The 16379-nt window shown below is 41.6% G+C and overlaps 1 protein-coding gene across 4 annotated transcripts in view; it reads right to left on the bottom strand.

Moving 5' to 3' along the window:
* Positions 1–16379, bottom strand: part of ARID1B (AT-rich interaction domain 1B) — a 429345-nt gene that overhangs the window by 256509 nt on the left and 156457 nt on the right. For all 4 annotated transcript variants that reach the window (XM_066372937.1, XM_066372935.1, XM_066372938.1 and 1 more), the window contains exon 4: positions 13224–13334. In XM_066372937.1, the coding sequence (XP_066229034.1) occupies positions 13224–13334 (111 nt within the window). The remainder of the gene's footprint in view (positions 1–13223; positions 13335–16379) is intronic.

The following is a 16379-nucleotide window of genomic DNA, read 5'->3' on the forward strand; positions in this document are numbered from 1 at the left end:
TGGTCCGTGAAAATATTTTCTGACATTAAACTGGTCTGTGGCCCAAAAAAGGTTGGGGACCACTGCTTTACAGCACACAAAGTAACCCTGGAGCATCCCTTCACCAGTATGACATTAAAACCCACTGCTACATGCCATCTTGGCAGAGAAAACTGTCTCCACTGGGTTCTCGCTGGTCCGGAGGGAAAGGGCATCAAAGACAAGACTTCACTGTCCTGTTGCTTCCATATTCATTAGTCCTTTCTACCTCCCACTTTACCAGGTGGTCATAAAGACCCCTGGTGTGTGTACAACTGACCCTTGCACAACACCAGTTTGAACTGTGCAGGTCCACCTATATGTGATGTTTTTTCAAAAAATTCAGACAGTACTACTGTAAATGTATTGATATGTTCTCTTTCTTACAAATGTTTTAATGTTTTCTTTTCTTTAGCACACAGTACATAATATATATAACACACAAAATATGCAACAGTCAACTGCTTGCATTATTGTTACCGTTATAAGGCTTCTAGTCAACAGGAAGCTATTAGTTAAATTTTGGAGGAAACAAGTGATACACGGGTATTTGGGCAGGTGCCCTAAGTTCCACACTGTTCAGGGGTCGAGCGTACTTCTCAACTTTCCTCCCCAGCCTTTTTCCTATCTCTAGACTTCCCTACACTCCAATACGTCTCAGATACATCAGACTCCCAGACTGAGGGGAACTCTCAGACAGAGCGTCCACAGGAAGGCCCACAGCTCTCCAATGGCCTGCACAATAAGGCTATGTGCTCAGTTAGGCAATCCCCAAGTCCCTACATGTGTCCAAAGGCAAACAGCACCTGAGGACGGGAAGCCAGAAGGGCAGACACGAGCCGTTACCGGCTCAGGCCGGCTGCACTGCTCTCATTCAGCCTCCTCCTAAAGGCTCAGGGTTCATTCTTACCAGCGCTTTGTTCTTACACACTAACAAACATTAGGAGTTTCAATGCTTGGAGACTGCAAAAACATTCGTTTTTCAGAGAAGAACACAAAAGGTCCTGAGAAATCACATGAATGGCTCAAGACCAGATCCTCGGCTGAGATTTAGCCCTGTTGACCATTCAGCACCATAGTTACAACACTCTCCAGATCAAAATATATTATTTTATCAAAACAAGATGGCTGTACAGGTTAGAGCATCATCCCTATACACAAAAGTTGTGGGTTCAATTCCTGGTCAGGGCACATATAGGAACCCATAGAAGTTTCCCTCTCTCTCTCTCTCTCTCTCTCTCTCTCTCTCTCTTTCTCTCTTTCCCCCTTCCTGTCCCTCTTAAAAAAAAAAATCAATGTCTTTAAAAAAATCTTTAAAAAAAATCACCGTTCCTTCCATACCATCATTATAAGCTGCTTTCATTTTTGTGAGACCAAAAGGCAAGCGCTATAAACTCCTTCCACTAATCATAGTTACAAAGAATGATCTTATAGTAAATAATGTTACAGTTAAATATTTATGTCTTTCCAGTCTAATAATCAAGTACTATTTAAATCAATAAAACTCTAGAAAATTCTGTCAGTAAGTGAATGCTCAAACTCATGAATTGAATTTTAGAGTTCATGCTTCCCCCTGCACTGAGCGTGAATGATACACACAAATGCATGCACACAGATTCCACTGCAAGTGAACAACATTCTAATCACTTAACTCCAAGTGATAGCCCAATAATGAATAAGGGAAAAGATACACACACCACAACCTAACACTGGATGAAATTTGGGTCCTGTGGACAGAGAAAACAACAGTACCTGGAAGCATTTTCTTTTTTAAATAAACTGCATCATGAGGAAAAGTGGTTGAGAAAGCTTAGTCACTTTTTTGTGGCTTAAAGCTTTTTTCCCCTCTTTTATTCCAGGCTTAAACAAAGTTCAGTGGGGCATCAAACTGCCTGTTTTAAATTACAGTCTGTATTTTAAAATAGAATACATGCACGGCATGTTCCTGAAGCTAGGGGGTGGGAATGTTATTCATGGAAAATTGAAGGCTTGTTGAGTCAATAATCTTCTTTCACACAGTAACAATTTTCAGCTAAAATTTCTTGACCCAAACAAAGGAAAACAAGACCATTCAGTTCTTTTACAACAATTTAGAGAAGGCAAAAGAAAAAGATGAGAAAGACAGAGAGACACCTCTGGAATCCCACGTTGTGCAGGAAGAACAGAAAATTCTGCTCTCAAGTACCAACTATCTCTACATACATTTATTTCCTCTCCTAAAGTGCTGGTTTTTGTTGTTTTGGTTTTTTTCAAAGACACTGCTAGCATCATATCTCAGTATCTCAAGTCTGTCAAAAATAAACAGTGCAGGGAAGAGTCTTTTGTAGTCACTAACGATGTTTGCCAAGCATTTCCAGCTCTCTGCCTGCCCAGCACACAGTAGGGCTGCACTTCCTGCACACTTATGATTGGTAGGGCTTTGTGACTAAATCTGGTAAATGAACTGTGAGTAATGAATCACTCCCAACCAGTTAAGGACCCTCCAAAGCGCTGTTTTCTCCCCAGTACAGGAACTGTCAACGTTTGAGATAGTGGCCACTCTGTTAGCGTGACTCCTTGAGTTACTGCTCTTCTGCCAAACTCCGCTGTCCATGTAACAAGAACAAAGAATATACTTTTGTTGTTTGAAAGCTCTGATGGAAGAGCTCTTTGTTACTATAGAACACCTATCTTGTCCTGACCAGGTAGCTCAGTTGGTTAGTGCAAAGGCTGCTGGTTCGAGCCCCAGTCAGGGCACATAGAGGGACAGATCAATGTTCCCCCGACCTCCTTCCCTCTCTCACTAAAATCAATCAAAAAAAGAATGCCTATCCTGACTGATACAGCTCTAACAGATACCTTCCAGGGCTCACATGCATAGAGGTGTCCGTGTCACCCGCAGGAGCCCGTTCCAGCTGGGCCTGTGTGAACCAGCAGGTGTCCCCTGGATACACCACCACCTCAGGGTGATGCTGCCCTTAGACCCTGCCATTCTTCAGTCAGTCAGAAATCAGATTCAGAGGAGGTGACACGATGGGAACTCTTGCCAAAGACCCAAGAACAGAAAAACTAAGTGTCCCACAAACCTCCAATGCCCGGTTTTCAAAGCGATTGCGGGTGTAATTACGCACAGCACATCGAGGTTCAGAGGCTGAGACAGCAGAAGGAATAGCTATGTGTTCTGGAACTCTTCCTCCTCGAACCCACAGCTTCGCAGCATGCAAATCACTCCCTCTTCAGTTGGCCGCGATTTGATATTTCTAGTTAAGAATCAAATCAGTGATTTCCCTTCTCCTCTGGAGGTACAGGTTAACATGTTTCTTCCAGGATTAGAGAAAATAACATATTTAGGCAACCTACTGAACCACTTTTAAAGGGCTCTGATTACAATTTAGTATCACCTTGGTTCACATTTTAAATTTACATATACATGTGTGTGCATGTATACATATACATTTATTTACACACACACATAAAACAGCATGAAGGGATATTTAATAGTCTCAGTGTCTCTGCTTTTCTATTACAACTGCTCTCAATCGTTTTTTCATTTTTGACAATATGGAAATGTATTTTACATGCCTGAATTTATATTACACATAGAATTTTGGTTCTTTGTATTTGACCTAACTTTGTTTCGTGAATTCTTTTCTCTATCTCTGCATAGTCTTCGTATATTTTCTTCTATTTTCATTGGAATAACTTTCTTGAGGTTAAAGTCCATCGGGTTAAATGATGTGAAACTGCCATTTATAGGTCAAAAATGTTGAGACGGACTGACTCAACATAAAATTTTCTGTATTACTCCTCAGTCATTGAACACGCTGATTGTTTACAGCTTATAACCTCAGAATAAATCTGCTTTACATATTTTTATGCATTTATTTAAAAATCTGTTTTCTTAGTATATATTCCCAGATGTGGGATTGCTGCCTAAAATGTTTATTCCTACTTTTATTGCTCTCTGGCGAAATGCTGTGTTTACTTTGAGATGAAACGCCAGCAGCCCTGTCTCTGGGAAGACACCAGTAACCCTCAGGTCTCCGTGAGACAGACACTGAGCCTGTTTTGAACACTAACTGTCCAATGGACCCTAAATTTTTAGTCTACCAGTTTGCTTTCAATGGCCTCCCAGCACCTAAACTGACAGTTAATATTAAAAATAGTTACTTCCAAACCAAAAAGAAAAATAAACACAATTAACCACTTCACAGATACTACTGAGAGCTCCCGCTGGCTGGCTATCTCTTGTTATAAAGAACAGATGTGCGCCTTCAGTTACCTACAAAGTGGCGATCGTCAATTAAAACCCATTTCCTGCCGAACTTGGATAACATAAAGTAAAATGCATTCAAAGCCTTATAATGGCCATGCCGGCCTAGTCTAGAGGAGCCCGCACACCCAGCAGAGGGGGTGAAGAGGGGACACTACAGGAAGGGGGGTTCCCGAGCTCAACACATCGACAACTGCTGTTTGTAGAAACAGAAACAGCAGGTTAGAACGAGAAAAGCTACCCGTTGAACATCAGTTGTTTTTCATTTTTGCATTTTAAGAAATCAAAGCTGCACTGCTGACAAATTCTCCTTCTTGTGGTTTATTCTGCAAGAAAAGCCCAACACTACTGCTCTCCCTTTGTGCGCACAGGGAGCCCCTCTGGCCAGAGAGGTTTGTGACCGGGAGGTCCGCGGTTACCAGGCCTGGAAGCTGCGTGCTGCGGGTGGGGCAGAGACGGCTCCATGGCCTCACCAGGTCCCAGCAGCCAGCTGGGTCAGAACCTTCCAGTCCCTCATTTGTTAGGGCCCAATTTGTATGTCTCCTTTTCTATTAGCCAGAAACAGGTGCATTTATCATTCCTTACTTAATGAGCCTCATTTATCAACCACAGATCATAGTTATCCTTCTATTATCAAAACCAATATCCTGCAAATCAGTTATGTTTTAGCCTCTCTTCATCTCCAATTTCGTCGAGTGCCTATTTTTTATAGTGCTACTTCATTAATTTTTTTGGAACTGACAGTCCCATAAACTGGGTTGAAATTCATTTCCCCCATATTTTAAATAGAAATCTTCAGAATATTATATGGAAAAGTTTTCAGGGTGTATGTATCCTTAGTTAAAAATGTGTTTTTAAAAACTAAATGAATTTTTTAAAATAATGCATTGCTCCTAAGCAAATATCTCAGCTATAAAGAATTTAAAGTTACCCATTTATTTCAACAGGACTGAATATCTTAATCTAGAAACACTTTGCACACAAACACTTGAGTTATTTAAAAGAAAACTACACCCTGGCCGATTGGCTCAGTGGTGGAGCGTTGGCCTGGCATGAAGGAGTCCCGGGTTCGATTCCCGGCCAGGGCACACAGGGGAGGCACCCATCTGCTTCTCCACCCCTCCCCCTCTCCTTCCTCTCTGTCTCTCTCTTCCCCTCCCGCAGCCAAGGCTCCACTGGAGCAAAGTTGACCCGGGCGCTGAGGATGGCTCTGTGGCCTCTGCCTCAGGCGCTAGAATGGCTCTGATGTGGCAGAGCGACACCCCGGATGGGCAGAGCATCGCCCCCTGGTGGGCGTACCGGGTGGATCCCAGTCGGGTGCATGTGGGAGTCTGTCTGCCTGCCTCCCCGTTTCCGGCTTCAGAAAAGTACAAAATAAAAGGAAAAAAAAATAAAACTACAGTCCTTTTAAAATATTAATTTATTCACACTTTCCTTTTTTTTGGCCTGTTTTTAACGAGATGAAATCCAAACTGGTGAGATGTTACTGGATATTCATTTACAGAACAAATATCTAAGTGGAAGATTTTCTTGAAAGAAGGAGAAACATACCTTCCTGCTACTTCTTATCTTGTTCAAGTATTGGCCTCTATTTTCAAAATGACTCCATATATCACAAAAATATTCTGGGAGACAAAATTATAGACCATCACATCTTAAAGAAATAATCCACCTGACTTGTGGTGGCACAGTGGATAAATCCTTGACCTGAAACGCTGAGGTCATGGGTTCAAAACTCTGGGCTTGCCCAGTCACGGCACAGGTGGGAGTTGATACTTCCTGCTTCCTCTGCCTTTCCCTTTCTCTCCATCCTCTCTCTAAAAATCAATAAATAAAATCTTAAAAATAACAAAACCCATGTCAAAAAATAAACATTTGTCAGAGTCACTGTCACTTCTCCTAAATTAGGACTTTCAAGTAAGGTCTTGACTTGTTTCCCTCAAACTTAATCCAAACAGAACCAGTGACTTTGAGGAGAGGGTAAGAATTCTAGGTGAGAAATGGAAGTAGTGTGTGTTCTGCTGCAAACTCCCCCAGCTGTCCCTGCAGATGTGCTTCAGAGCCCCTGCTGTGCCCCCAAACACTCCAGCTGCCCCGACCCTAGCACCCCACCCACACTAGTAACACTCAGGGAACCCCAAGAAGAAAGTTCATCTTCAGCTGCACACAGGCAGTGGCTGTCAACCCCTGGTCACAGGCTGGTGCCAGTGGGTCAAAGACTTAGCCACCCCGATGTCCCATGAAGATGACGAACCCATTTTGGGCAGCCTGGCCCCCAACCTGTAGACCGGCGGTGGGAAAGCACTGCCTACAGGGATTACCAATGCCTGACCACTAGATTTCTCTATTATTAACCTGTAATTCTTTAAATGTTCAGAACAACTTGAGAAGGGTCAATCAACAAAGACAGCTACATTCTTAAACTCTTACTGACAACCACTTACATCAAGTTCAACATACACATTTTAAAAATTTGAAAGTATTCAGTTGGCAGCCATACATCTAATTCTCACCTGGCAGATTTTACCTTTTGAAAGAATCGACCATCTTTGCAATTTGTATTTCTATAGTTGGGCTGAAAACACAGTGAAAAGCAAAATCCAATTTAAAAATGTTTCCCCTAGCTTCTTCTAGTGTAGTGTGTCCATAAAGTCATGGTGCACTTTTGACCGGTCACAGGAAAGCAACAAAAGATGATAGAAATGTGAAATCTGCACCAAATAAAAGGAAAACCCTCCCAGTGTCTGTGGCAGCATGTGTGCATGCGCAGATGATGACGTAACACCGTGTATACAGCGGAGCAGCCCACGGCCATGCCAGTCGAGATGTGGATGGTACAGAGGAAAGTTCAGTGTTCTGTGGCTTGCTAAATTCGAATCCATGACCCACCACATAGGAATAACATTACTCGGTGGGATAAGCAGTTGAAGGAAACTGGCAGTTTGGTGGAGAAACCCCGTTCTGGTAGGCCATCAGTCAGTGACGGGTCTGTAGAGGCTATACAGGATAGCTACCTAAGGAGCCCTAAAAAATCTGTGTGTGAGCCTACTTCAAATTGCAGTGAATAGGTATGAAACTGGGAGGGTTTTCCTTTAATTTGGTGCAGGTTTCACATTTCTATTGTCTTTTGTTGCTTCCCTGTGACTGGTCAAAAGTGCACCATGACTTTACGGGCACACTGTAGTTTTCAATTGTGCACAGGAACTGTATTATCAAATCTATATACTTAAAAGGTCCCTATTAACATACCATCAATATTCATATGTGCTTCCAAAGTACATGACCTTCTGCCCCTACCCCACATAAATGTCACTGGAGACAAGGGGGGAAAGCAGAGAATACAGAGGTCTTCTTTGTCGGTTCCGGCAATCCTCATATGCTCGGTGGCTAATACCTGACCCCCAAGAATCCTCTTCGTAGTAACACTTTCCAATCATGCTCTTTTAGGCTCCAATATCCTGTTTCACACCCTTTATTTCAAAGAACCAGCGCTTACTACATCCTTCCTCTGACAAAGGGCCAAAAAGCACGTTTTATCTAACCCTCAGTCTTTCCTTCTAATTGCAAACGCGCAGAAGTGCATGAGCACTGTTCCACAGACAGTCAGGCTTGCCCACTCATCTGGGAAAGCAGTCCTGCTCACGTCAGCCTCTTTAAATATCTCCGATGTGAGGAAGAAAGGGTCACAAAGAGGTCGTTAATGACCTGGTGGGCCTTTTCAAAGGCTATTCGGACGTGACTGATCATATTCTGTATCTTAGGTAAACAGAATAATGGACCTGTCTGAAACACAACTGGTGGCAGGCCTCTTCTGAAGAATAAAACAAATTAATTATTTCCAAACCGAGGAACATTTAACAACTCTTCAGGTCCCGAGAGGAGAAACAGTATTTGCTTAGTTGAGGAAGAAAAATCAAACCTTTTTTGTTTGTTCACTTCCTTATACATATTCATAAATACTGTATTAATAACACATGTATCTGTACTATATTTACTGAAATTATGATTACTGTTTCTGTCCATATTTTTATTTTTAAAATGAAAAATATTTATTACTAAGGAAGAATGTTTTCATGCTCCTTTTAGCTTCAGTACACAAAAGCGCCCACGTCCTTTTCTCTTAAAGCCTAAGGTTGCCAAGGTGAAACTCAAATGCAATTCTGTCATGAAAGAAAACGCCTGCAGAATGAAGCTCCCTGTGGTCCAGACCCCGCCCCCAACGACCCTCTTGACCTGTGGCACACTGAGAACTTGGGCTCCTGACGTCAATGCAGTACTGTGGAAAGAGCCTTTAAGCAATTAAAAGAAAATTCTGAAACGGGGAAAGAATGTATTTAAGAGATTTTACTCAAATTCTATAGGAAAATATCTACTGAATAAAACATAATACTCCAAAATGATCCTAGTTTAATATTGGCCAAGATAGCTGTTAAAGTAACTGCAAAAAAAAAGACAAATACTGAATGCCACAGGAGATGAAAATGTGACAAAGGACAACAAAAAGTGCATTAAGTCACAATTTGGGGATTATCTTAGAATGTAAATTGAGATATACTCAATGTTTATAAAATAAATAAGTTTATAGCATTTTTTTACAGCTTCTACTGTTTATTTTTTTTTTTTAATTTTGGCTTCATTTCATATCAATCTTAGAGGTAGGAAAAAAACTATTGAACGTGTTAAAATTTTAAGTGGTAGTATTCCAAGAAGAGAGTTCGTCAAACTGATTTTTTTTTTTTTTTAGAGAGACAGAGAGAGCCAGAGAGAGGGATAGATAGGGACAGACAAACGGGAACAGAGAGAGAGATGAGAAGCATCAATCAACAGTTTTGTGTTGTGACACCTTAGTTGTTCATTGATTGCTTTCTCATATGTGCCTTGACCGTGGGCCTTCAGCAGACTGAGTGGCCCCTTGCTCTAGCCAGCAACCTTGGGTCCAAGCTGGTGAGCCTTGTTCAAATCAGATGAGCCCGCGCTGAAGCTGGCAACCTCAGGGTTTCGAACCTGGGTCTTCAGCATCCCAGTCTGACGTTCTATCCACTGCGCCACCACTTGGTCAGGCTCAAACTGATTTTTATATCACATGCTACATGCTAAGATTTGTTAATAATGGTGATACAAAGGAAACGTAAGCTAATGTATCTCAACGGGGGAAAAACTGCATAATTAAGAGGTACAGAAATAAATGGACATCACTAAGGAAGATTTGTTCTGAGATTAGGTCTGAGTGTATTAAGTGAAAAGCAAATATTACTGGTCATGGCCCCAAGGCAACAAGATAAGTATTAATTTATCAGTCATCTGCTTTACATGGATGATCTGACCATGTAAGTCAACTGGGCAGCCTAACTCTGTTTACTACTGAAGACCTCCAAGAATTTAATGATATGTAAATATAGACAAATACCAGTTCAAACAATGGTGCGAGGACAACTTCCTAGGGCCCTAAATTACAGATACAGCATAAGGATGTTGGAAAGATCCTTACGTCTTGTAGTCTTGTAATGGAAAGTTAACTGCGTAACAAACACCTGCTGAAAAAAATATCACAAAGCCTATCTCAATGTAAGCAGAACAGCTAAGCAACACCTACTTGAGGAGGGTCCCCTGATGGTCTCAGATATAGTACCTGTTTGAGGAGGGTCCCCTTATGGTCTCAGATATAATACCTGTTTGAGGAGGGTCCCCTTATGGTCTCAGATATAATACCTATTTGAGGAGGGTCCCCTTATGGTCTCAGATATAATACCTGTTTGAGGAGGGTCCCCTTATGGTCTCAGATATAATACCTGTTTGAGGAGGGTCCCTTTATGGTCTCAGATATAATACCTATTTGAGGAGGGTCCCCTTATGGTCTCAGATATAATACCTATTTGAGGAGGGTCCCCTTATGGTCTCAGATATAATACCTACTTGAGGAGGGTCCCCTTATGGTCTCAGATATAGTACCTATTTGAGGAGGGTCCCCTTATGGTCTCAGATATAATACCTATTTGAGGAGGGTCCCCTTATGATTTCATATATAATACCTACTTGAGGAGGGTCCCCTGATGGCCTCATATATAATACCTACTTGAGGAGGGTTCCCTTATGGTCTCAGATATAATGAGTGACTTAATAACTATACACTGGGATCACTATCAGTTTTAAAAGTACAAAGAAGACCCACAATTTCCTTAGTTTCCAATTATAAAACCAGAGATTACAAATATGATGAACTGCCTTTTACCCTACATAAAAGACAAAATTTCTATAAGTGACACTGAGGGAGGGGGCAGTCTAAATTTACAAAAGAATCCATAGGAAGTCCAGATGTGATAACAAATATAGTTTCACAGAACCTATAGTATCAACTTAGCCAAGTTGGAGAACTAAAATATTAAATTTAACACTAAAAATATATGATATTAGAGCCATACTGAATACCAACTAATCTTTCTCCCAAACTGTAATTACCTTAATTGTGTACAACATATCAATGTAGCATCCACATAAATAAACATATTTGTAAACTTAACATAGAAACTTTCTACACAAAGTCTGTTGGGAAATAAAGCAGTATACTAAAATTCATTAACAAAAACCAACTTCCTCTTAACAGATTGGGGCCAGGGGGCCAGGCGCATCAGCTGATCGATAGTTTGACCTTCATTCAGTGACTGGAACGGTACTTCTTTTTTTTTTTTTTTTCATTTTTCTGAAGCTGGAAACGGGGAGAGACAGTCAGACAGACTCCCGCATGCGCCCGACCGGGATCCACCCGGCACGCCCACCATGGGGCGACGCTCTGCCCACCAGGGGGCGATGCTCTGCCCATCCTGGGCGTCGCCATATTGCGACCAGAGCCACTCTAGCGCCTGGGGCAGAGGCCACAGAGCCATCCCCAGCGCCCGGGCCATCTTTGCTCCAATGGAGCCTTGGCTGCAGGAGGGGAAGAGAGAGACAGAGAGGAAAGTGCGGCGGAGGGGTGGAGAAGCAAATGGGCGCTTCTCCTGTGTGCCCTGGCCGGGAATCGAACCCGGGTCCTCCGCACGCTAGGCCGTGGAACGGTACTTCTATATATTCACCAGAAAGCCTGAAATCTTTGCTCTCTAAAAAAATGATGACTGAAATGTTATTGAGTCAATCAGCATTTATCTATGAGTTATAAAAACAGAAAGAAAATTCCAATAGGGCATTTCTTTTTTAATAGCTTCATAAGAAAATTTATATCACGAGCAACCTTATGGTAAAGATTAAGGAAGAAAGCAAGCCATTATATAATGGGTATACAAATAGAACAATTCAGAAAAGTTTAAACTATTAATGAATATATTGACTCACTTCCTAAAAGACGTTTAGCCCCTTCACCAGTAATCAACTTAGCACCATCCTGGAGCAGACCTCTTCCTCCAGTTTTCTGGGACTACCACCCTCACTCCCTCCCTCATGCTCTATAGAGGTAGCCGGATGTCAGCTACCATTCCAACGCAGAGCCCCGTGAGTGAGGCCACAGCTCCCGCGGATATAAAGAGAGCAGCACCCTGCAAACTCTTCTTGTAGCTACACAGAACATCGGCATCAATACATAACAAAATCTCCAACCTGTAGATCAGTATCTATCACCAGCCAATGACAAACCCATAGAATTAGGCTTCTCTAAAAACACTAAAATCTGGTGGAAGAAAAGTGGAATTCATTGTCCATCTGCTTCCCAGGAGTCAGCTTAAATTCCTAAAACCATGAGCCAATTTCCAAATATTCAGCAAATGTTCCATTCATCAACAGTGTTCACACACACACACACACACACACACACACACACACACTGCATGTTCTCAAAAGCTGTGATTTATCTGCTAAAGAAAAAGCTTATAGCATAAAACACAGACTCCATCATCTTTTCCATTCCTTCAAAAACGAAGCGACTACACAATAAATACTCCATTGTGACAAAAAACAGGACTGTAATAAATTTCACTCAATACAGAACTAAAAAGCTGTAACATTAGTGTTTGGAAAACATGTGAATCAGATTCAAGATTCCTGTGGCCATCACTTACCTTCTTCTCTATGGCTACATGGAGGTGGAAAATGGGCATAGCATGCATGCCAAACACCATGTATAACATTCTTTACAAATGCTTGTTTTCAAATGTTTAGAAGCAATTTAATATACCTTACTTAATGTAAACATATTTAATATCGTGGTAAGCCTTAACTCCCACCTTAAATAAAATTTCTCAATAGAAATTATGCAGTCATTCTTCAACAAACCAAAACATTTCGACAAGAAAATATAAAAGTTTTCACAGATGTGCTTTTTTAATTTATAAGAAAAATCTCATTTAAATTAGGCTGCCTTTTCAAACAGCAAGTTAAGCACCGGTGAACTGTGTATGGGCATCAGCACGACACTCTATAACTGAGCCACTGGTCCACTCAGTGTATCTTGGCCACATTATTTGCTGGTGGAAATACTCCTGTGATGCTCTTTCCAATTTTAAACTAAAATACTTTCTTTTGGGTAAAAAGACTTGGTGACATCTCACTATAGAAAGTTCCAGAAGAAAATCAAACTACCACTGGATGCTTTATCTCACCATGAATATACCCGTTGCCTAGTGGGAATTCCTTTAATAGAGCCGCATCTCCACCTCCGGTCGGTATCACTACCGGAAAGCAGCAGGCTACGCAGAGCGCAACTGCACTACAGAAACACCTTTCTGCCACCAGACCCATCAGCGGCCAAGTAAAACCTGCCAGCTGGACTCAGAGACACCTGCAAATGAAATAAACTTAGCCAGGACTACACAGCTCCTAAGAATGAAGTCCTAAAAAAAATAAAAAATATATCTGAAACCTAGAAACTTCTCTCCTAAACCTTAATATAAAGTAGAACAAACAAAAACAACAGTTCTCTTTAAAAATCTTTAACTCATTACATTTCCAAAGCAGCACATTAATGTCTTACTGGTAAACTTGATGGTCTTTCTTGCTGTATCAAGTTCAAGTCTTCATGGTTCGGTTTCCCAGGAGCCAGAGGAGGTTGAGACCTAGCTCCGTAGCCTTCCTGAGACATGTCCTGAACAAACACAAACATACAGCACTTCAGAAACAGCTCAATGACTCGTTCGCTGCTTCAGCAGCCAAAGGAAGCAAAGGTTTATCACAAACTATCAATTCATGTTACCTTTAAGCAGACATAAAATGTTATATCTATCATCTTTTAATACTTTATCAAAATTAAAAACAAAAAAAGGCAGTGAATTGTCAAGAGTACAAACATATATAGGAATTCAATGTATATATTATGAGACCATATACACTTAAGACCAAATTTGAGTTCTGCAAGGAGATGACTAGTCAGTAAGTTGATGGGGAAACCCTTCTTCTAAACCAGAGCAAAGCCAAAGCTCATTTTTCTGGTTTAATTCTGATTTTGGATGAGCTGTCTTTAATGTTACTTTGAAATGTTAAAATTAATGAAAACTTGATCATCAACTGACTTTTAATATGCCCTCTCAATAACCCACTAAACATAATTAAGCTCACAGTGACCTGGGGTTTCTACAAAACCAATAAACAGTACACATACAATTCCGTATGTTCACGTGGCATAGCTTCCAAAGAACCACAATAAAGAATAAAGCAGCAGAGGGGAACAAAACACCCCCCCAAACCCTGCTGAGGGACCAGGAACTTATCATTAACATGGCCCTCCTGGCACCCAGCCGGCCCCTTTCCAGGATGTACTCTGCGTGGTGTCAGCGTTGCGCTGAAGTGATAGCATATAAAGCCAACAGCACAGCACACCAGCCTCGTAAGCAGCAGCTCTCTCGCTGCTTAACTACGTGCGCTCAGCCACCAAGCACGCCCCCACCGCTGACACGCGGAGCCCGACAGCAGGGCCCAATGAGAAGCGCTTATTACAGCATGTCTTAATTGGCAGTCGAAGTTGAAGAACCAGTTTCTGATTGAAGAGAGGGGAAAAAATGAAAAATACCACAGAAAAATAAAGTTCACTCTCTTTCCCTCTCGGTTTAAACGTGTTAAAGAAACATGATATACACGTTCTACTTCTCCTGTTTACTCCTCAAAACAGTACTTCAAAATTAATGTTTATTTTAAAAAGTAGCATTGATTAGTTGAAACCCTACTAAAAGCTTCTGCTGTCCCACCCCTTTCTCACACAGCATGCACTTAAAACAGCGGTTCTCAACCTGTGGGTCGTGACCCCGGCGGGGGTTGAACGACCAAAACACAGGGGTCGCCTAAGGCCATCGGAAAATACATATTTATTATACAATACATTTTTAAATAAAATATGTATTTTCCGATGGCTAGGCGACCCCTGTGTTTTGATCGTTCGACCCCCGCCGGGGTCGCGACCCACAGGGTGAGAACCGCTGACTTAAAATGACATGGCTTCTTACACCAAGAAACTCTGGACCAATAGCTGGTATTAGAAAGTACACAAGCCGCACATACTGGATCGAGCCCACCAAGTGTTGGTGCAGCCTGCCTTTAAACAGGCTTTGAAGTAGAGAGCATGACAACAGGCCAGCATTTCCCAAGCGATCTACCTTCCCTTTAAATAAATCTGTGCGTGCGCACACACTTAATCAAGGTATCTGACCCCGAACAGTGATGCGTAAGGCCCAGTGCCAGCAGTGCAGGCTGTAGGAGTCCCGGTTTCTAACGTGAGAGGGTTAGGTGAGCATATGCAATCCACGGACACTTAAATGGGCAGGCTTCAGTCTGGTCACCAGCAGAAAGGAACAGTGAGGCTGCAGGTCAAAAGCCAACCTGAAAGGTCACCGCCCCTCTCCCCAAACCCCTCGCCTTTTCTTCCTATCTCAACTTCCACTTGTCACATGGGCTTCCCGCCGGCCGCCCCGCGGGGTCCTTTAGATTAACAGTGAGCATTTCCAATCAAGGAGGGCACAGGCCTCCATTCAGGGCCTTCACCCTGTTACAAAACCCCACAAAGGTGCAAGACAGCCTCACAATAGGCAAACAAATGAGCAGGCCCTGCTTCACACACACACACACACACACACACACACACACACACACACACACACACACGGTTATAGGAGGTGCTCAGGCACTTATTTTAGTAAACTTCAGTTAAGAAACAGGAACAGGCCCGCAAGCCCTATGCTTATTATTAGCCTTTTAAATTTCTTTTTATTTTCTCTTTGTAGCTAAAAGAACAGATTCTTCTTTAAGTTGAAAAAGACCATTATGACTGTCGTAGTGAATACACATTTCACTTTAGATACTGTACTCTGTAAAATCCGCAACACTGAACTAACAGACTAAAAGCTATTAGAAAGTTTTACTAACAAGACTTTATAATTCACTTTCTAAGGGCTTTAAAAGTTGAAGCTTAGTAGATTCCACCAAAGTCTCCTAACCACAAGAGGCTTTCAATGATCACATACAGTTGAAAATAAAACTAAAACAAAATTTAGTGAGAATTGCTGAAAATGGGACTTTTTTTACCTCAATTTATGTTTGAGCATAAGCATTACTTTAACTGAGAGAACTTCCACAAAAGGTACCAATTTTTAACTAAGACAATCACCATCTCATATATATCTTACACTGGGCTATCAAGTCTACACTTGGCAGCTTGAATAAAGATATAAAAGTTATATCTCATAACACACCTGAGCTTTTTCCCCTTGAGAGCTATCGTTACTTTCTGGTATGTACTTATTTTCATCTCAAGAAGAGTAAAATAGGAATAAGCAGTTTAATAGACAATAAGTGGGTAGTGTCAGTATCAGAGAATAAAGAGAATTTCAGGATCACAGTTTATAAACACACGACAACCCAGAACAGCCCCACATTTTTAAGACGTCACTGCCACCTCTGGGTATTTACGAGTTGAAACCAATGCACGATAGTTTGTGTACTAGTTTACAAATTACCGCTGCATTCACCTGCCGTACAGACACAAAGCCACGACTGGTTAAGAATCTTACACTGTGATAACTCACGCATCCTCCACTTCCCCAAAGTTCACTCTATGCCACCTCACTTTTACGAAAGACCTACATGAGACCCTGGTTTTGTTAAAAAAAAGAAAAAAATCTGAAGAGGATTTTCCCTTTTATGG

This window comes from Saccopteryx leptura, chromosome 3, assembly GCF_036850995.1.
Source record: "Saccopteryx leptura isolate mSacLep1 chromosome 3, mSacLep1_pri_phased_curated, whole genome shotgun sequence".
Taxonomy (NCBI): domain Eukaryota; kingdom Metazoa; phylum Chordata; class Mammalia; order Chiroptera; family Emballonuridae; genus Saccopteryx; species Saccopteryx leptura.